The following is a 21733-nucleotide window of genomic DNA, read 5'->3' as shown; positions in this document are numbered from 1 at the left end:
AGAGCGAAGAACGGCACCACAGCCCCTATGGCGTTTCACTCCTCTGCACTTCCGACAGGTTTTAGGCTATGCGGGACTGGTCTAACTTTTTTCTCGCCGTTTTTACAGCCCCATAACGCGCGTAGCTCAACGCACAGTAACCAATATACCACAAATTATTGTTTTCAACCACCCGACGATATCAACCCAGCTTTGGTTTATATTGGGTAAATATTTTTTGCTTAAATACGGCAAGCAATTTACAAAAATATACGTTTAAAAAAAGCACGTTTTTTCTACTCGTCTGGTTGTTTTGAACACAACCACAACAACTACGTAATTCCGAACATAACAATTTTCAAATCATCAAAATCCGCCCATAAATAACAATTTAAAACAACTTTTTGTCAAAAGCATGCCTAAACCGCTTACCCTAAAATAAACTTTACGTTATACCTTCCGAAGAAACTAACGCAGAAAGAATCGAAGTACATCACTGCAATCCGCACACGAACACGCACCTAACTACAGCAAGTGAGCATACGCCAAATGAGTTTTTTATTCAGAATACCTGAGGTAAAGTGTGGAAAAACGCGACTATTACACGTGGTAGGCTGAAATCTAACCTGCAATCCTCAGCCCCGTAAAACTTAAGAAATCACATTCCTCGTCATCTAGCCCTAATGTAGACCACTGAAGCATCAAAATTGGGAACGAAATTCCAGTGCCCATTTTTCACCGGAATTTGAAATTTCGGAATTGCACGTTTGGCAACCAAATTGTAATGAACCCATCTAGGGATGCTAACACGGCCCTGCAACAACTCCGCTCAAAAAGGGAAGCGTTGCAATAACCGCGAGACCATCCCGAACACACAGACACACTAACCGCCAAAATCACGCTGCAAAGAAGAAAATCACACATTTTTTGCAAGTAATTTCAACTTTTGGGCAGACGATTTCAGCCCGCAATTTGTCATGAAAATATTCTTGGGCAGAAAGGAAGGGCTAGGAACTCATCCAATTCACTCTAAGCCAACACAAACATCCCTTTCGTGCACCACAGCCGCTACATAGGGCCCCTTTCTCTCACGACTCCACCTCACACCACCGGTCTGTCCACATTTGCCAGACAGCAACCCCTAAAACTTGACCTTCGCGGTACCCCAGCCATAACGCTAGCACTTTGGCAAGCTGCGTTTCAAGCCACATTGCCACTACATGATCAAACCGAATGCGCAGAAGAAATGACATCGGAGCAAACACCCCCAAACATCCTCCCCACAACCTTTTGACCAAGCCCTTCCCCCCGGAACCTCCCTTTTCAACCATGACAACCAAGGAACACGTACCAAGGTCTTGCTCGAAGTGCGCAATACCAGCTACATCTAAGTTGAGCACTCAACGAACACCCAGAGAACAGTTGAGGTCCTCCGTCTATGGCCAGTGCGTGATTCAGAGCCCTAGTACCGTACCTGAAACCTTGCATGGGGATGTCGAACCCGACCAGACGTGCCTTAACATCATCTCCTCGTCCCCATACTCAACTGAGACAGACCCCGAAGAACAATTTGATAATCTCTGTCATCATCTGATCAAAGTGCCTCCATTCACCAGCCCACACACCCTTCTGCAGACAACCCAACTTCCTCTGGCACTCTCTACCAAGAAGCTAAAAACTGTCGTTCCAGGTCAGGAACCGCTGCACCGTCGTCCCTTCCACCTCCGCTCATTCAGGAAAGCCAAACATGCCCCATTCCATTTTCGGCTCATGTACAAACAAATCTTTCCCTTAAAACCTCCCACACCAATATCCCAGCCAACCGCAGGCATGCAAAAAACACGTGGTGCTGTCCTAGACTCCGCCATCTACTAGAACGCGGAATTCACGAGTGCAGTGATTGCGGCTGAGCGGAATGGCCTCACAGAACAGATAAGTAAACGCCTGTCGGGTGCGTTCCAACAAACAGAGTGCATTCTGTTGGGTCTCGCCCGAAGAATCGCTGAAACGCGAACGCTTAACACTGCTTAGCGAAGACGACCTACTACTTGTTCCTCCGCCAACCCCTGGTAAACCGCTTTTGGCCCAACCGCCGAGTCCTAAACCCTATCTCGCGCACCCCTTAACCACGTCTCTTTCAAATGCTCCCAGCACCCTTCTCTACCTCTCCGTTACCTTCTGCAACCCTGTCTTCAAACTGTCCACCGAACACAGCCCCTACACCCCATTCTGGCCATGCAAACTTGAAATCCCCAGAACCACCTACTCCACCCAATCTGCTTGCCGAATCCCCTCAATGACTCCCAAACAACCCCCTCCCAACCTCTTGGTCTTTGAGCCACCACCACACGTCCCAACCTTTGCTATTTTCCACCCTAACGTTCCGAACCCCTTGTACCGCAATAACCTGAAAACCCTCAACCCAGCCCGCCTATCCCCACACCTACGAAAACAAACTCAGAAATCATATGCAGTCCCAAAAGCAACAGACGCCCAGACCAAGGACAGCATTGGCTATCAACAAAAACAACCACGGAGATGTAATTACAACCACAAGAGCGAAGTTAGTGACCACAAACATCAACCCGCAAAAGCTAGGGTTAGTAGCCGTAGGCGTTACAGTTCCTAACAGCACGGTGGCGGTTTCGTCCTCAATCAGGGAGGGAATTTCCCGCCCATAACAATAAATCTAGCAAGACTACAGGCTACGGCTTGTACATGATTTGCAAGCAAGAAACCAATATTTGGAATCGTTCGCATTCGGTTCGGCTCCCCAGAGCCGACATCACTTACTCCATTCTCACACAGAACACTGGCCTCTAAGAAACACCCCCCAACATTACCATCACCTCGGAATACAGAAACATAAAATGAATAAGAGCCATCACAACAGCCGCCTCCAGCCCACCCAAAAGAGCACATAAAAATCTCACAAACCTGAACGTAAGCTTCGTTTCGTGCACACTTTTAAAACACGACTACATCTCCGCATACAAGCAGTGCGGTGCCACAAGGCACGTTGAATAGCACTGCCGCAAACTGTTTACGAGCTGCGGGTACTGCGCTAGGCCACATACAGTGGACCAGTGCCCCTACCAGGGGACCACTGAGCCCCCTCTGTGCCCGTCCTGCTGGTCAGCTGGTATCGAAGCGCTACACGATGATTACGGTTACGCACAACGTAAGCACAAGCAGCTTGGCAGCACTGGGTGATGATCGGTGATTTACAGCTGATGTTGAGAAACGCTCCTTTGGGTGCAAAAAACCGCTCAAACTTTCTCCTCCCTCTTAGAGGAGACCGTAAAATGACGCAAATCACCGCTCACACTTATTCTCCCTCCGAATGGAGAAAGGCAGCTAGGTGAACCCCATGACTTAACTCGGCGAACAAAGGGTTTTCAACAGGAAAAGGGGACAATTAAAGTGCCGTGGCAATGGCGGTCACTGGTCGCACAGTTAGGCCTAATACGATAGTTTACAGTCGATGTTTCTTCCAGGACAGTGTAACGGCCCATGACACGATGAAGGAACTAAAAACAAAACGAAGAAGTAACGATGAAGGAGGAGAGGGTGGAAGAAATGATGAAGCCACCGAACGGGAGTCCTTCTTCTTCACCAGGGCGAAAGCGAAACTCGTGGTGGGAAGCTTCATAGCGTTCTTTGCGTTCTTGTTGTGAAGCTTGAGTGCTCCAATGAGCTCAGCGAGGGCAGGGGTCCACGTGGGTGGTGAACTCTTCGGACTACGAGCTTGAAGCAGGTGGGGACGCAAGGAGGAAGTTTGTGTGAAGGATGAGCAATGGTTGGCGTCTGAATGCTAGCAAAAATGCAGAGTCACCGGTAGTACTTCCCTTGGCAGTATCGCAAGCAAACGTAACGAACGGCAGAATGGTGTCCCAGTTGCTGTGGCCAGATCGAATGTACATGGAAAGCATGTTAGACAGGGTTCAGTGGAAGCGCTTGGGTAGGGCGTTTGTTTGCGGGTATTAACTTAAGGGAGTATTGTGCTCTTTACTCTGGCTCATCGGACGTCAGCTACAATGCACGACAGAAATTATTTACCAAGATCTCTAAAATGACCCGATTGGCGCAAGGCCGCAAGGGGACCACTCCTAAAAAGGACTGAGTGATCTCTGAAGCACAACGAGTACGCACAGGAGATGTTTGCAAATATCGCGTTAGATGATCGACTGCGGTGACAATCCACCGATGTCAACTGGGTGTATGAGGTAGTCGTGCGTTGAAATCAATGACCACGGTTCCAAGAGGCTCACCAGGGCACGGAAGTGGCAGTGGTGGACCAACAGAGCGTAAAATGGTGCGTTTCGCTGCTGACAGGCAGCGCCAAATACGTTACTCTTCTGCAGCTCGCTCTGACGGCGCAAAGAAGAAGCTGGAGAGCCTCACGCACCAATCACACAAAACGTACACCTCAAATATTCCTTGCTTTCTGCCGCCGTGTTCACCATGACATGCAGACCGGGTACATCAGAGTAGCAGGGAATCGGTCACTTTGCCTTCAGAACTTTTGCCCATCAAAACCCACCAGACGTGGGTGATGTGACCACAATATGCCAGAGACTAAATTAGCTCAGTCCATTCGCCTCCAGGAGAAACTTGTTAGACCGCAGTATCTCGAAGACGATAGCCTCCGACCGCCGATACATGCCGTATTACGCGAAGAGATCCGAGGTCATGGTTCTGCTTGCGTGTCCGGTACCTTGCACCTTCACCACTTCAAAGAAAGGGATTCGGAACAGCCGTTTCCTTAGGCGGACTAGCCGCAGAAAAAAAACCCACACCCGATGATGATGGTTGTGTACAAAACAAGCAGAAGCAGCTGGGCGCCTTTGTGTGATGGTGGGGGATTGATTCATAGGGAATGTTTAGAAACGTTCTCTTGGGTGCAAATCACCGCTTGCACTTATTCCGGCCTCCGAGAGGAGACAGCCACCTGATCCAAATAACCGCTTACAAGATAAATTGTTCATAGATGCGTTAGTGAACAAAAATCGTCACATGGGTTGCTTCTTCGTTTGCGATTTGCGTGTTTGAAGGTGTGACGATCGATTAGAACACTTTATATGAAAGGTGGCATCACGTTTGCCTTTCGCGCTTCTCTCCACTTTCTGTAGTAGGGATGAGGAACGTTTCGTCGTTCACAGTGAAGTTAAATCTTGCTTTTCAGGTGTATCTTGGCTTGTCGGAACCACAGTGAAAACGCAAGCATTTATATTGTCTTTATTTCTTTTCTATTCTGTCTGGTGTGGTCCTTCATATGCATATTTTCTGACATTAACTACTAGACTTGTACTCTTGTCTAGTCTCGTAGTGTAAAAGTTACAAAGCAGATTTTCTGCGTTTAATTCGCAAACTGAATGTTGGCTCTTTCGTGTTTCTAATTATTCGCCCTTTCAGGTGCTCTGATGATGTGGTGATTGACGGGTACTTCATTCAAAAAGGTGCAATAATGGTGTCAAATGTTTGGGCTGTTCACTACAACCCTACTGTTTGGCCCGACCCTTACAAGTTCAATCCATATCGCTTTTTGGAGGCTGATGAAAATACCATTTCACACACCTCCCACCACCTGATGCCATTCGGAATAGGTGAGAAGCGCTACAAACACTTCTGTAACGCATGTTCCTACTAAGGAAGATAGGAATTCACCAACCGTGCTACTACATATTGAGTACGCTCCTTCAAGAACGTTATTGCGAACGGTATAAGAGTACTCAAAGAACGTTAGGGCAATTGTGTCAGGATGTTTAAACCGAAAGCTGGCTTAGTGGGACGGATGGCGTCCTGTCAGAAAAGTAATTTTTTCCTCACACTGTTGTCCCGTCATGCCGATTCAAAATGTAATCAAAAATGCTTTGTATTAATCGACCAGACGTAGGGGAAGTCCCCAAGGTGGAGTAAGTTTCTGCCAAGGAAAGTTTGACATCAATCTGAATGCAGCCAAACGGCTACAATAGAGAGCTATACAGCTTTCTCAGAAACTTCGCAGTTGAACAATAATTCGTCCTGGTCTAGAATTCGAACCAGGGACCACCACTTAAGCGGACCCCGCTCGGGGCCCCTTGAATAATCTTGGTGGTGGCATTGGCTACAACGTGGACCCCGAACCCCCAAACATAAGCTCGAACCAACCTTGACGATGTGTTGTAAAGTGAAGGGTAGAAACCACAAACGGTGGCTGTCAGAGCCCAAGTTAAGCTCCGGTGGATAGGCTCCCTGTGTGTTTACCAGGCAGGGAGCTCCGGGACCTCTTTCGGTATCAGCGTAATCAGAGCGAAGGAAGTTCCCCCGTTCCCCGCATTTACACTATAGCATATGGTATTTTCAAATCCCTTCTCAACGTGATCAGTGCATAAAAAGGGGCCGCACCGATCTTTTTTTTCCTCCATTCCCTTCAATCTCTCTCCCAAAGCCTGAGAATTTCTTGCCCTTTTTGATAATGGAATCCCTTGATAAGTCAAAACCCATCACTTCCAAGTCTGTCTTGCTGATTTCCAATTTTCTCGAAAGCCTTATCAGAAAGTCATACAGAGTAAGAAACTTACAATGGGAGAAGTTCTGATAAAAGTAGAAAACAAACAACAATCCTCTAACCTCCCCAAGCAAACGCGCACGATCGATGGTGACGTCAAGATCACGCCCCATCGAAGCCTCAATAGCTGCCAGGGCGTCATCTCTCATCCGTATATAATACATGAGACTGAAGCAGATCTGCTCGAGCGCTTCCGAGATCAGGGCATGACAGCGGCGAGGCGAATCATCATACGCCTAATTGATCAAATAATTTCAACCAAGCACATAACCTTGACGTTTGACCGCTCAACACTTCCTGAGTCGGTCAACGCAGGTTTCACAACATGTCCCCTCCAACCATACGTGCCCAACCCACGACGCTGCTTTAAGTGTCAGCGTATGGGAACGGAACATCCTCTGGCCATGGTAAACTGACGTGCACAAAACGTACAGCACATGATCACTTAACTGACAATTGTACATCCGAGAGCTTCACGTGTACGAAATGCCAGGGACCGCACGCTGCCTATTTTAGGATCTGTGAGAAATGCAAGCAGGAAAAACGAATCATTGCCTTAAAAGTCAACGAGAACATTACCTTCTCAGAAGCGCGAAAGAGGCTCGACTCTTTCTCCCTGTGGAGGTACGCCGACGCAGCTCGCCGGGGGGCAGAGCGGCGTCTCGTTTTGGGCGGGAACCCAGTACAGCGAGTCAAACCTGGTCCCGCCGCCGCCCGCCTCTCCCTCCCCCCTCCCTGGATTGCCTCAGGCAGCCCAACCCGCCTCTGCACCGCTCGCTGAGCCAGCAGCGGCTGTGGGGGCAACAGCCATCATTGGGACCGATGCCACTCCGGCAGCTGCTTCCTCACCCTTCCTGCTTCCACCGGAACAAGTGGAGGAGATGGACATCGGGGGTCCCGCATCGGCTCCCACCTCTGCCGCACCACCCGTGCCACCTGTGGTGCTGCCGACACCTTCGGTGGTAGGGGCTCAGAAAAAAAAAGGCACCCAAACGGGTGCCAAGTCCAAGGGGCCTGGTCCTTCGTGCCCACCTAGAACATCCGAGGATGAGATGTACGTGGGACTGTTCCTCTCTTTGTCTCAGCAGATAGAACGGGTCCCTGCATCCAAACGTGTAGAGAGGCCGAAAAAGCCCCCTCCGAGAGTCCAAGCCCCAAAAGACGATACATAAACAACTAATTCCAGTAGCTTCAGACACTTCATAATGGCCAGAGAAAACATAATGCAATGAAACTGGCGAGGTTTTTTATAAAACTCTTGGCAATGTATACGAAATACCGCATGCTAATCTTCCAAGTGTATTGTGTGTACAGGAAACACATTTGAATTCTAATCAGACGAATTTCTTGAATAGTTACATGGTATACAGAAAGGACAGCGATGGCTGCGCACACTCTTTTGGTGTTGCGGCCATATTCGCCCGGAAATCCTCAGCGTGCCACCCTGTCCCTTTGAACACTTTCATTGAGGCTGTAGCAATTCGCACAATAATATTAATTAGGTTGACAACGGTATGCTCGATATACATTCCTCCTGATCTTGCACTTTCGAGCTCTAATTTCGAGGCGCTGGTTGACCAGCTGCCCGAACCATTCATCCTTACAGGCGACCTTAATGCACACAATTCTCTCTGGGGCTCTTCTCGGGCAGACGCCCCAGGTCGTCTAATAGAGAAGTTTTTTACGTCCTCTGGAGCATACCTTTTCAACAAGAAACAGCCTACATAGCATAACGTAGGACTCAATACGTACTCAAATCTTGACTTGGCTATTGGTTCTGCAATTCTCTTTCCATGTCTGGAGTGGGGTGAGGGCACGGTCCCATGTGGTAGTGACCACTTCCCCTCCTCACTAACACATATATGTAAAGGCCCACGCAGTCTATCTTCCTAAATTAGGTTCAAAGAAGCACGAGCTAACTGGACTACATTTAGAGAAACATCCAAACTACACTACACAACGATAAGACCCCTACACTTGGGTGAAGCCGGTGAACTCGTCGCGGCGCACATTCTCGCCGCCGCCGAAAACTCCATTCTCCACGCCTCTGGTTCCCTGCGCCATTAGAGGAGGCCGTGGTGGAATGACGGCAGTCGGCGGGCGCGAGAGGCCTAGAAGAAGGTGTGGGGTATCCTTCGTCGGTACCCCACGTCAGGTAACCTCCTGTTGTTCAAACGTGCAAGAGCATTTGTAAAATGGGTGCGCCGTGAGGCAAAACAAAATAATTGGCGCTCATTCATAACATCAATAAATTCATACACTGACACACGCAAGGTATGGTCACGAACACCAACTCAAAGGACAAGAAACACATAGCCTGCCTCTGGTGAGCACAAGATAGTACACACTCGAAGACCAGGCTGACACACTAGCACAACACTTCCAACACGTGTCCAGTTCAGCACACTACACAAACACTTTCATGAAACACAAATTCGTGGCTTAAAAGAACCGTTTACATGAAAATGACGGATCAGCCACTTCTTATAACTGTGAGTTCACACTTCAGGAGCTGAGGGGGGCTCTGAGTACCTGTAAACCCTCTGCTACAGGTCTAGACAACATCACATATACAATGATGCCGCACTTACACACAAACACTCTTGTTACACTCCTTTACCCTCACAACAAGATATGGCTTTCGGGGCACATTCCAAAGTCTTTGAGAGAGGCCATAGTTGTACCACTCTTGAAATACGGGAAGGACTGTTCAACTCCCGCAAGCTATCGACCCATCGCCCTCACAAGCTCCCTGTGCAAGCTTCTCGAGGTGATCAACAGAAGACTCGTGTACTTCTTCGAGTACAATAGCATTCGCGAGAGCTGCCAGGCAGGCTTCAGTTTGGGGCGATCTACATACGACTAACTCGTGGCACTTGAATCATATATAAAGGATGCCTTCGTTCACAAACCGTTCTGTGTTACCGTGTTTTTCGACATCGAGAAGGACTATGATACCGCTTGGCGTTACGGCATGGCTAGTGAACTCTAGCAATTCGGTGTTTTGGGTAACATGCTTAACACCATTATTTGTTACTTGTCTAAGAGAACGTTTCTAGTGAGAGTCTATAGTGCACTCTCAAAGGTTCAAGTTCAACAAAATGGCGTGCCGCAGGTTGGCGTGTTCAGTTGCACTTTTTTCATAATTAAGATGAACTCCCTTGTAAAGGGATTGTCACGTACAATCTGCTATTCCATGTATGTAGATGACGTCCAGATATCCTATAAATTATGTGATATGTCAATCTGCGAACGTCTAGACGAGCTTGGTGTCATGAAACTTGCCGGCTGGGCAGACAAGGATGGTTTTAAATTGAATCCTGCAGAAAGCTCGTGCGTTGCGTTCTCCAGGAAGCCCAGGGTTCACCCGGACCCAGACATTACTCTTAATGACGTGTCGCGTCCTGTGAATAAGGAGCGCACGTTTTTAGGTGTTGTGTTTGACCACAAACTCATATTCATTCCCCACATCAAGGAACTTAAGAATAAATGTCTCAAAACAATGAATATGCTTAAGGTATCTCACATTAATCCTTATGTTCTGACAAAGACGTCCTGCTACGCTTGTATACTGCATTGGTTGGGTCTCGTTCTGACTATGGCAGTGTAGTCTATGGGTCGGTGACTAAAACAGCGTTGCGAATGCTTGACACCGTCCTATACTTGGCGCTTCGTCTTGCATCGGGTGTTTTTCGCACTAGCCCGGTCGAAAATTTATATGTCGAGTGCAACACGTGGTGCCTTTAGAACCAACCGACATACATTGACTCTCTTTATGCTTTCAAAATTTCATCGCTCAATAACCATCCTTTTTATCCTGGTTTTAACAATACATCCACATCCCTGCTGTTTTTAAACGCTCATCCGTTTCCCTGCCCTTTTCACTTGGAGTGAGAAAGCGAGTCTCGGATCTCAGCGCTTCGTTTTTTAGGTATGTACAGATCATTGTTTGCAGACATTTTACCGCCTTGACAAGCTCGCCCTCGGTCCTTTACCTTTTTTTTATGAAACTTGAGAAAAATCGGGTACCACGAGCTGCAATACTGCAGCACTTTCTGTCTTTCAACTATAAATGCCCATGTGCAGAATCTTACAGTGACGCTTCTGAAACCTCCACTATGGTGTCCTGCGATGCTCATGGTCCGAATTTCAATGCTGTCAGAAACATGAGCTTACACAACCCTTTTTCCAACAGAAGCGTATGGAATTTTACTTATTGTACGACATAATCTGGAACATCAAATTCCCAATTCCATCATCTATACAGATTCCTTGAGTGTTATTCGTGCACTATCATCGCACAAGCCCCACAAAAATTACATAGTTAACCTTGTGTTCAGCAGCATCATGTCGGTCTATGCGCAAAAGCATGACCTGCTCCTCTTCTGTGTCCCAAGACACGCTGGGATCGCTGGCAACGAGTTGGCAGATGAGAGGACCGCTCCTGCTGCACTAGGGAACACTGTAGACTTAACAACGGTACCATATACAGACCTCAAGCCACACATAAGACAACACTTGCGCAGAATATGGCAAACACACTTGAACGAACAGACAGACAACAAACTAAATGTAGTAAAGCCACACTTGGGACGGTACACAGCTGACTCCCACAACACACACATGGAAGTCGCCTTGGCTAGGCTACGGATAGGGCACACTTATGCAACGCACTCGTATCTGCTCACGGGATCTTCAAGACCCCAGTGCAGCAGGTGTGGAGACGCCCTATCCATAGTTCACATGCTCATTCAATGCAAGGCACTTGACAGTACATGACGCAAACCCTTCCCACAACTGCACTGAGAACACATCCCGTTTCACCCACCATACTTTTTAGGAGACGAGCCCATGTTTTCCATCAAGTGTGTTTTTAAGCTTCTCACTGATGTCAAGTTTTTATGTCTCATTTCTTACCATGCATCACGACAACCTAGCCCTTTACATCAGGTATCTTCATTACCTTGAGCTATACTTCATTTCTTTTTACTGAAATGGTTTACTTCTAAATTGATATCATCAAAATGAACTAACTATCCTTTGACGCTCTTTGCCCCCAGTCGGCCTTGCGCCATAAATATCCAGAAGTCAACACCGTCAACTGCTTAACAGGAGTGGTCCCTCTACAAACTTAGTTAACTAGGAGGCTAGTCGTTTGTAGCGCGAGAGTGAATTTTTCGACAACTCGAAGTAAAGGACAGATGTTAATCTACCAGATTTAGGGAAAATTCCCTAAATGCAAGCAAAAACATGCAAGCATAAGGGTACTTCCCTAATCAGGCACGTTTCTTTTGTGCATATCTTGCGTACGCAAATAATGAGCAAACAATGCAATTAGTTACAGGCTAGAGATACAAATATAATGTCAAACTATACGCATCTATATACAACAACGTGTGCGAGAACGTGCATTTAAACTATTAACGAATGGTTTATATTGATTTCTACTTGGGACTGGAAAATGCCGTTCTCAAATTCCGAAACAGTTCGGGATTGGACGACCGATTCTCTTAATGCTTTCCAGGGACGCGTCCCCATCCCATTTCCCTGTAGACAGGATGCACGACAAAAAAGCTCTGCTAAGATCCCTGGGCTCACAGCGCGTGCATGACGCCAGGTTTCCATTTTCAAAAATGTTACTTAAAATTGGTGAAAAAGGAACCTTTATAGATACGACAATACATACATCGATCATGCAGACCGATTAGAATAGAATGCACGTGAAGAAAAAGACGCGTCCGGAGTGGGGACCGATCGAGGGCCTTCTGATTAGACCTCGGACGCTGTACAAATTCTACCGACTATGGTCTCGGTCGCTTTCTGGGGTATTCATATTTAGCAAAGCTGTGTCAGGCTGATAAGGGTGGCGTCCGGCGGTACTGTGATAAATTGGGGTGAGAGGACCTTGGTTAAGAGTACCCAAGCTGGTGTAAGACATCCGAAATGTAATCGGAAGGCGTGGATTCGACTCCCACTCTGGACGCGTTTTAGGGCGCAGCCATTTAGAACACGGTGCCTGGGTTTCGGTAGCGGTGAAGAACTTTCACTCGCGCGGTGGCTCATTGGCGTTGTGCTGCTGAGTACGACGATGCGGGTTCGATTCCAGGCCGCGGTGGCTGCTTTTCTAAGGGAGGTAAAAAGTAAACACTCCGGTGAGTACGAAATTTCGGCGCACGTGAAAGATACCGAGTGGTCAAAATTAATCCAGCGCCATCCTCTACACCGCGCCTCATCACCTGCGCTGTGTTGGCGCGTTATCCTTAGAATTCATCGAGCTTCTGTCACCATCCGTGTAAGTCAGTGAGCGACCGAAGGTATGGCGGCTAGGGCGTGTCTCGGGTATGCCTCCCCTCACACTTTCGTTATGCGTCGCCGCCAAGGAACAAGGCCATCTACAGGGAGCGACCTCCCCCTCGCACTTTTCCGAGACGCTGCTCCATTCGACACTCATCCGAACCATCTGGCATTTGCGCGGGAAGTTCAAACACGATTTGCAACAACCTGCTCGCTGCTTCTCTGGGCGTGGCTCATACGAACCATGCGACATGTTCGCGGGAGATAAGAGCAGAGTTGCGCGCGCCGCCCTGAGCTCGCTGACCACGCGATCACTTCCTGTGACACAGAAGATATGCCCCGAGGCTCAAAAGAGAGCAGGTCGGGATGCGCACAAATTTCCCGGTAGGGAGTGCAGTAATCCTCAGTGCATTTTTTGTTCACTATCTTTTCTACATATACTTTTATTGTTAACTTCAGTAATCGTATTAAAAAAAGCATATATATTCCCCTATCGCTTTCTTAGCGTCGTAAACTGCAGGCTTTCCTTTCTGTAATTCATGAACAAGCCCTTACCTCTACTCATACTATTCTGCAAAGCATAGCGAGGGCCTCGGTTCCGTCTGCCTTGATGTCGAAAGGTAGCATAAGAGGGTTTCCCTTCAGGAGACTACTCGTGAAAGGCTGGGGACGCTCTAGTCATGGGCCGGGGGTTTTAAAAGAAGCTCCCTTTCCCCGCGTGTAGTCAGATTAGTCCTCGCCACCACCGCCAAGCGTCAGCTGTAGTCGTGCTAATTATGAATGCCCCAGAAAGTGAAATAGAACACAGGCACCCAGAAAGCTGAAATGATAAGGGATCTATTATCCTAAATAAAAAGCCTGGATTTGGTACACACTCTTGACGCGTCCTTCCTTTGTCGCTTCCTTGCCTACATAAACCCAAAATCTTCAATTCATCAATTACAGTAAAAAGCCTAAATATCCCCTTTTGTATCTATTGGCAATGCAAGCTGCCAGCATTCCTTTCTCTATATTTCATGGTGTGGAACTGGAAGCGAAGCGAACCGAAAACCGTGACCGAAGCGGTACTTTTGGCGGAACTGGACCAAACCCGAACCGTCATTTCTTTAGCACGCTGAACCCGGAGGGGAACTGAACAGAAAAAATAAATAATGGTTACCGGTTCACGACGGTAATGCACTTGGTAATGCGCGGTCAATACCATTCGGGGTTTTTGTCTTTCACTCACCGTCAACTTCGCAACTTCTCACGGACTATCCCCTTCAGATCACTCAGAACACTATCAACGCTCTCTTCGTCGTCACATGAGGGAAAATGCGCATCCACGTTGCAAAGGTATGCCACTACTGCCACCGCAAGTGTAGTGCAAGGCTGGGCAAACGAAATTTCAAAATCGGCTATCTGCAGGTTATATGAAACATCGACTTCGCCCTTCCACCGCTGCGGCTGTGTAATGACCATCGGGTCGTATGACACCTGCACTTCGAAGACAGCTGCACACGCGAAATGTTTCTACTTTTAGCATTTCATGCTTTTGAAAAAAGGTCTTACACTTGGAGGGTGCAAATATTTGAGAGGAGGCGAACAAACCTTTTACTGAGCTTTTAAAGGCACCCTAGGGAGGTGTGGTGGCTTGCGTACCTGTGACCGCAGCAGCCCTTGCCACGACCATCAGTTGGGTAGCCAGGCCAGAGCAGCCACGCGCCTCAGCCCGGTACCCACCGTCTGGTAAGGGGGGATACGGGATGTGGGGACAGCCGCAAAGCAGATGGTCGAAGGTTTCCACTGCTCCGCGTGCCGGTAAATTGGGGGAGGTGTAGGCGGAAGGAGAGATACGGTGCAGGCGGTAGCAAGACGGGAAGTTGTGGGTTAGTAACATTCGCCATAGCTGTTTTCAGGGTTGGATAAATCTGGGTGAGCGGGAGGGGAAGGGAGGGGGGGGGGCGGAAGGTGGCGTCTTGAGAGGCGGTGAGGTTAAGAGGCTGTCCCGGGCTTACACGGCTCTGAGAAAGGGTTCGGGGCTAGGGCCTGCTCGAATGGTGAGCTCTCGAGCGGCTCAGTCTGCTGACTCATTTACCCCGCACCCGTTTGGGCCGGAGTCTAGGTCAGCTATGAGTACAAGAGGAGGGCTTGTGAGGACAATTGCGAATGGCAGGGGCGAGATCGCGCCACTGGTGTAATTTCAAATGGCCGTTTACGAATCCAAGATAATAGTGGTAGCGGGCGGCATCTGTGTAAGGGCTAAAGGGATTGCTGCCTCTTCCGCATCAGCAGGTCGGTTGGTCCGAACTGTTAAGAGAGTTTAAAGGAGGGGTGTTAGGGTGCTTAATTAGTGCAACAGCGTATGCGTCCTGCCGTCGATAGGAACCCGCGTCCTTGAAAAAGGGGGGATCAAGTGGGTATGGTTGAAGACTTTACCTAATTTGTAGACTGTCGTTGGGAGCAGCCTTCACAAAAGTCTACTCCCTCCTCATCGGGATTACCAGCAGTGCCCACTGCGCGCCTACGAGGTTGAAAAGACAATCGAACATGTGCTTTGTAGTTGCCCGCTTTGTAGTTCATATGGAGGACGTGTTTTGGCCGCCGAGCTCAACTGATTGGACAATCAACCGTTCACAGTTGAGATTATTCTAGGACACAGTACCTTACAATCGACTTCGCAGAAGGCAACAGAAGCCCTTCCGCGTTTTATGAAGGACAGAGGCTTAGCTGGAAGACTATAGTGTCCACAAAGGTACTAAATTGTGTGCGCGGCCCTGCGCTTTTCCCCTCTTTTTTGCCTGCCCTCTCTTTCATTCCCGCCACACCACTTCCCCAGTGTCGAGTAGATATCCAGGCTCGAAGCCTGAATAGCTTCTCGGCCTCTCCTTTGGCTTTTCTCTCTCTCTCTCTGTCTCTCTCTATTCTTTTGCTTAGGTCCGCATTGCCATTCACAACTACGAATGTGCCCTAAAATCTATTGTCACCAAGAAAGCCGAAAAATTTCACATCATAAACTCCGCTCTCATGAATCCCAGCAAATAGCAAAATACAAACAAGAGTGTCAGCTGAAATAAATGCGAATAGGCGCAAGAAGGTTTCGAGAGATAAAATTGTTGCACATCTTGCGCCCCTTAACATACATGCCGCCGCGCTACCTCCGAGCTCAAATATTATCCCATCGATGGACGACGTACTGCCATCTGGTAATTTAGTGAACTTGTCTTCTCAAAGACAAGTTCCAAAGCAGTGACTGTGTCGTCGGCTAGAGGGTTCCGTAAAAATAATTATCGATTAGGCAACCAGCATAGGGGGTTTCTATTTCTTATGTTATTAATAGGTGCTGCATGAACTGTTCGCTCCTATACAGGGTGTCCCAGCTATCATGCACCAAGATTTAAAAAAAGAGTAAAGGCGTAACTCAAAAGAACCAAGGTGCATAATGTTTGCAGTACAGTGAAGAAGCGGACAGTATTTTTTTATTTAATGAGACTTAATTAACTAATTGTAATTAATTATCTAACTCGAGAAATACTGTCCTAATCACTAAAGTGTCAATGAGGCACTTGTAGGTAACCACGAGGGGCATCTAACTGCGGTATTTTCAGAGATGAACTAATTGCGTACACATTTATTCTGACTGAAAAGGAAACCCGCGAAATATGAAAAATACCACGTGATGGCACCTCCGCGCTCACCGTAAAGCAACGCCCTCAAACAGGCTGCCCCTGAGTTAGCCAGAATGAAATAGACAAAAGAAAGAAAGAAGAAATCGCGACCGAGTTTGTTCCTTATCTGCACACGGGTCGCACGAATCTTGCTGCTGCTGCTCCTTCCATGCATGCTATTATCAAGGTGATGCGCTGTCTCTTTGGGCGGGTAACACGCGAAGCAGTTGCTTTCAATCAGCTTTGTTTGGGGACGCTGCTTTACCATGCGCGCGTAAGCGTCGTCACGTGGTATTTATCATATTTCGCGGGTTTCCTTTATCAGTCAGAATAAATGAGTACGCAATTAGTTCGTCGCTGAAAATAGCCCCTCGTGGTTACCTACAAGTGCCTAATTGACACTTTAGTGATTAGGACAGTATTTCTCGAGTTAGATAATTAATTACAATAAATTAATGAAGTCTCATTAACGGAAAAATTACTCTCCGCTTCTTCACAGTACTGCAAACATTGTGCACTAAGTTTTCTTCGAGTTACGCAATTTCTCTTTTTTAAATCTTGGTGCATGATAGCTCGGACACCCTGTATACGAAACCATTATGCCGAAGATTAAGCGGCGTTTTATAAACAATCTACCAGCGAAAAGCACGTACGTGTGCTGTGCGCGAAAAATAGCGTTCATGCGCTGTAAACGTATATGCAAGACATATGTTGCCGGTACGCGCATAAACCAACAAGCGGACTCTGCTTCCGAATTTCTTTTGTTCGTTGTCGCCCACCCCGGCTCCGTTACTCATCCTCATACAGAAACCCACACGGGCGCGCGCGCGCGCGCGCGTCATTTGGGCAGCGGCGCTAAGGCGCCTCCGCAATCGCTAGCTGCACTTCGATGAGTGGCGTCTTACTGCTGCACATGCATTTTTTCTGAAAACACTGTAGCAGACTGGTGCCTCCGTAGCATTACCGGCTCTAGTAGGGCTTGATTTTTGCGAGCGCGTTGCGCATTCTGCTACAATGTTATGGCCCCCTGATTATAATTAACCGACCAGTCGGACAAGGCAGTTACGTTGTAGTTACGTTACGTTAGGTAACAATCACCAAATGTTTGTGATAACGAATCGTTGGCCTGCTTCAGCCTTTCTAGATTTAGGCATTTACTGCGCTAGTCGGACAAAGGCCGTACATAATTACTCTTCGCTCCTAATTTTTTTACCCTCGTCGTAGTATATATCAACGACTATTATTGGCGCACATTTGAGGTTCAAAGGCGACAAGTGCTTGCCAGGTTATATTATGCAGGCACACGGAATCTTGGGCAAAGAATTAGGCCCCCGCAGTCAACACAAATTATAGCACGGTGTTGGTTCGGAGCAGTGTTTTTTCACTCCAGACAAATATTACCTTATCGTGGCATGTATACTTGCAAAATAAGTAATGTGGTGGTCTTGGTTCTGTTACTTTGTAGGAATACATTTTACCTCTTAACCTGGAGAGAACGTTTATCAGAATTGGCCTTTTGTTTTAGTTTCGCCAGAAATTGGGTTTTTGAACACTGTTGTAAGCCCATAGGGAAAGAAAACCGACGCGTTTAACGAAACAAGTATTTCCTGAACAAATGTGACTTTGTTTCTGGAACGGAACTAAACACCCCCGGTCAAAGTACAGCGGTATTCCCCATCCTTCCTAAATCTAGAATCTAATCTGAACATCCACGTCCGTCTCATCAAAAAAAAATGCATTGGAGCGTTTTACGAAGTATCTAACGTAGTGTAGTATATTCTCTGTGATCAAGCACAGCTATCTCGGTCGTCGCTTCCGTATGTTATCAAACATCCCGGCGTGCATTATCCTGCTAGGAATACGGCATGGTAACGTATGCCTCGTTTGTCATTCATGCATACTTTTTGAACACGAAATTGCACATATAAGTGCTATCAACCCCAACCACGACAAGTATCATTCACAAGGAAACACGGCGAAAAGAGCATCGCAGGGGCGGCTGATCCGGCCGGAGGCCAGGTATGACGTTTTTCAGCCGGCTTTCGCCTGCGCTCTTCGGTCTTCCGGCATTGCGCGGCGAGATGGGGGCGGGGCACCGGGCCACTTCTGTTTGCGCATGGCGCCGCTTCTATTCGATGTATTGCGAAAATATTTCGTACACGGGAACTATTCAATGTGTACTTGCTGCTAGTCAACTTTTCTTTTGTTTCTAAAACCGCTTCACCTCCCCTTTAAGACGAAGGCTCACTTTTGTCGCTAGGCCTCGATGTGTGTTGAGCGTCAGGTCGTTACACCAAATTTGGCCTCATAAAGGACTCCGATAATTCCTCAGTGATTTTAGATTGCGTGAATATTTTGTTGAAGAAGATAGTGCTGAATTTATTACTGAAATTTTTCTATCCAACAAACATTGGACCCCCTATTCGATGATACAAATGCCTGGACCTATATATCACCGCCGTTCAACGGGGCGTTCCAGATATTTATCGCAAACGAGCCCAGTTTAAAAAAACCTTTCACCGAAAGAAATGTAGGAAATATAGCTCCTAAAATCTCTTTACGATAATATAGTCACGCCAGACCATGAAGATGGCGCAGTTGTACTACTTAACGAAGCCCGTTGTGAAAGCTAAGTTTCAAGGCAACTTTGTGATACCTCGTTTTCCAGGCGGCTTGATATAGATACCACCGTGGATTTTAAATTTCGTATTGCGTGTTCACTAAAAGAACTGATTGGAAAACGAGAAATGCCGCCTTGCGTTCAGCATTCATTCATTTCACTGAGCCCAGTCGCTGGTCGTTTTTACTTACTTCCCAAAATCAATAAGGCAGGAAACCCCGGTCGGCGGATTGTTTCGGCATCAGAACTGTTACAGAACTAAATTCAGTATTTGTGGATGCAGTTATTCACGCAATTCCGAATTCTTGCGACCTATACTAAAGATACTAACCAATTCCTGTTTAATATTGTCGTACTTTCTGTTCCCTGTGATTCACAACTGGTTACGTTATATGTGGCATTCATTTACGCAATTATCCCGCACGCAGCTGGTATACGGGCAACACACCGGGCGTAAAACAAGTAGGTCTGCGAAAAAGTTAGTTACAGCTCCGTTTTGCAGGCCCTGTGAAAGTTAATCCAAGAATATAATAACTTCAAATTAACCGGCTGCCATTACCTTCAAATAAATGGAAAATAAATAAGCCGACCCATCGGCCCTAATTGTGCGACTATTTTCGTGGGTGCACTCGAAAACGAATTTGTGACTAGCTGTTAGCTGAAATCACTGTACTACAGGAAGTTCATTCACATCTTCACGATTTGGCAGCACTAACCCGCCGCGGTGGCTCAGTGGCTAAGGCGTTGCGCTGCTGAGCACGAGGTCGCGGGTTCGATTCCCGGCCGCGGCGGCCGCTTTTCTGATGGAGGCGAAAAGCAAAAACGCCCGTGTGTACGAGATTTCGGCGCACGTTAAAGATCCCCAGGTGGTCGAAATCAATCCGGAGCCCTCCACTACGGCGCGCCTCATCGCCTGCGTTGCGTCGGCGCGTTAAACCCCACAATCAATCGATTTGGCAGCACTAGGAAGCTCAGCTGTGATATTTTATTTACGATCTTCATATCGCTGATCCATCTATTCGTTTTTCCCGTGCCTACTCACACCAAATTACCTGAGCGTTCTGAATTTTCTGAACGTAACCTTGACGGTGCGTAAACGCCACCGGAAAGTTCATACGAAGCCAACTGACTGCCAACAATACCTCCTTTTAAATCGTTATCATGTAACGCACCGCAACACTGGCATATCCTATAGTCCGTCCGGCGCTTCGCTTTAGAAGAATATGTTCCCGAACAGACTGGTTCTAATTTAACTTTTGCCCAACTTCGAAGCACATTTTTTACACGGATATACCCTTCCAACATTTTCGAAGACGGAATGAAGCATGCCGACAATCATGACTGAAAGCATTTTTGTCAGCAAAACAATAGAGCCGGTTTACTCCTATTGGAACCTGACTATCACCTTTCACGCCACTCCGCAAAATACAACTGCCGTTCTAAAAATGCACCACAACATATTGTTACAGAGCGAGCGATTGAAAGCAATGTTCCGAGAACCAACGCGCGTAGCCGAAAGAAGAACGCAAAATTTACGTGACCTGCTTACACAATCCAATAACAAACCTAAACTGCCTACTGGCTGGCGGCCTTGCAACAAACCGCGCTGCTAGGTGTGCAATCATATGAATACATTCACAAGCGCGAGCAGCACGGAATCTAATTTTAGAGGAAACATATATGGGAACTAAACTTTCGACACGAGCAGCATGGTTTATAGTCGCAGTTGCCATATTAAGTAGATAGAATTTTCGTAAATGTACGTACGAACGAACAGTAATAATATAAAGAAGCGTATTCACGTACAACCGCATTGTACCTATATTTATATACATATACGCATACGTGTAGATATATACATAGATATAAAGAGAGGGCGAAACACATTTTTTATTGTTGTTTGTAATTGGTCTGCTTATACTGTAGAAACGTTACTACAAATATGGCTTAAGTCTACACAAAGTAGTGTACAGGCTACTAACGCTCTCTTGTGTTATATGCCAAGGACCCCGAACCTGCCCTGGAGAAGTGTTCGCCTCGATGGAGATGTTTCTCATGGTGGCTTTTCTTCTGCAAAAGTACCGTGTTGTTCCTGAACAGCCCATTGAACTGGATTTAGACAATCCCGATCTTCGTCACCCCCACGAGGTGCATGTGAAGCTCCGATTTCTGCCTCGTCAGTTTTAGAAAGCTTGACGTAATGTTATCCTTTTTACCGGTTTGCGTATTGTTACCTGCCAACAACGTGACAGAAATAAACGCACTGATGCACAACGATGCAAACAAATTTTGGCGGTTTAGTGGGATCTTTGTGGAAGCAGGTGCAAGAAGAAATAAAGGTTAGTGTTTTGTTATTGTCTAAAATTGTGGTATTCTCGCACGGCAAAGAGTATTAGCACTTATTATTCCTTCCTAGAAAACACGGTATAGATCAGGAATGGCGACGCGTATGGCGACCTGCTCCACGGTGCTGCAGCACTTATATCCCGTACAATAAACTGGGTTTTATAGCCTATAAAAAGAATCTATAACAAAGGGCACAAGACCGTCGCATGGCGACCGAGTCTAAACATCACACTTAGCCGTCACGGCAGGTGCGGTTTCAAAGGAACTACTAAAGAAGATCGGCAGTTTTAACATTGT

General features: G+C 47.1%; 1 protein-coding gene across 1 annotated transcript in view; it reads left to right on the top strand.

Moving 5' to 3' along the window:
* LOC144148685 (cytochrome P450 2C28-like) overlaps nucleotides 1-21423 on the top strand; it is a 71680-nt gene extending 50257 nt beyond the window's left edge. Inside the window, exons 7-8 of the mRNA XM_077680201.1 lie at nucleotides 5395-5585; nucleotides 21096-21423. Of these exons, the coding sequence (XP_077536327.1) occupies nucleotides 5395-5585; nucleotides 21096-21277 (373 nt within the window). The 3' untranslated portion in view covers nucleotides 21278-21423. The remainder of the gene's footprint in view (nucleotides 1-5394; nucleotides 5586-21095) is intronic.
* The last annotated feature ends 310 nt before the right edge of the window (nucleotides 21424-21733 follow it).

This window comes from Haemaphysalis longicornis, unplaced genomic scaffold (genome assembly GCF_048455015.1).
Source record: "Haemaphysalis longicornis isolate Haplotype H1 unplaced genomic scaffold, Haemaphysalis longicornis Haplotype H1 scaffold_8, whole genome shotgun sequence".
NCBI lineage: Eukaryota > Metazoa > Arthropoda > Arachnida > Ixodida > Ixodidae > Haemaphysalis > Haemaphysalis longicornis.
The sequence above is the reverse complement of the archived record's forward strand: the minus strand, read 5'-3'. Positions and strand labels throughout refer to the sequence as shown.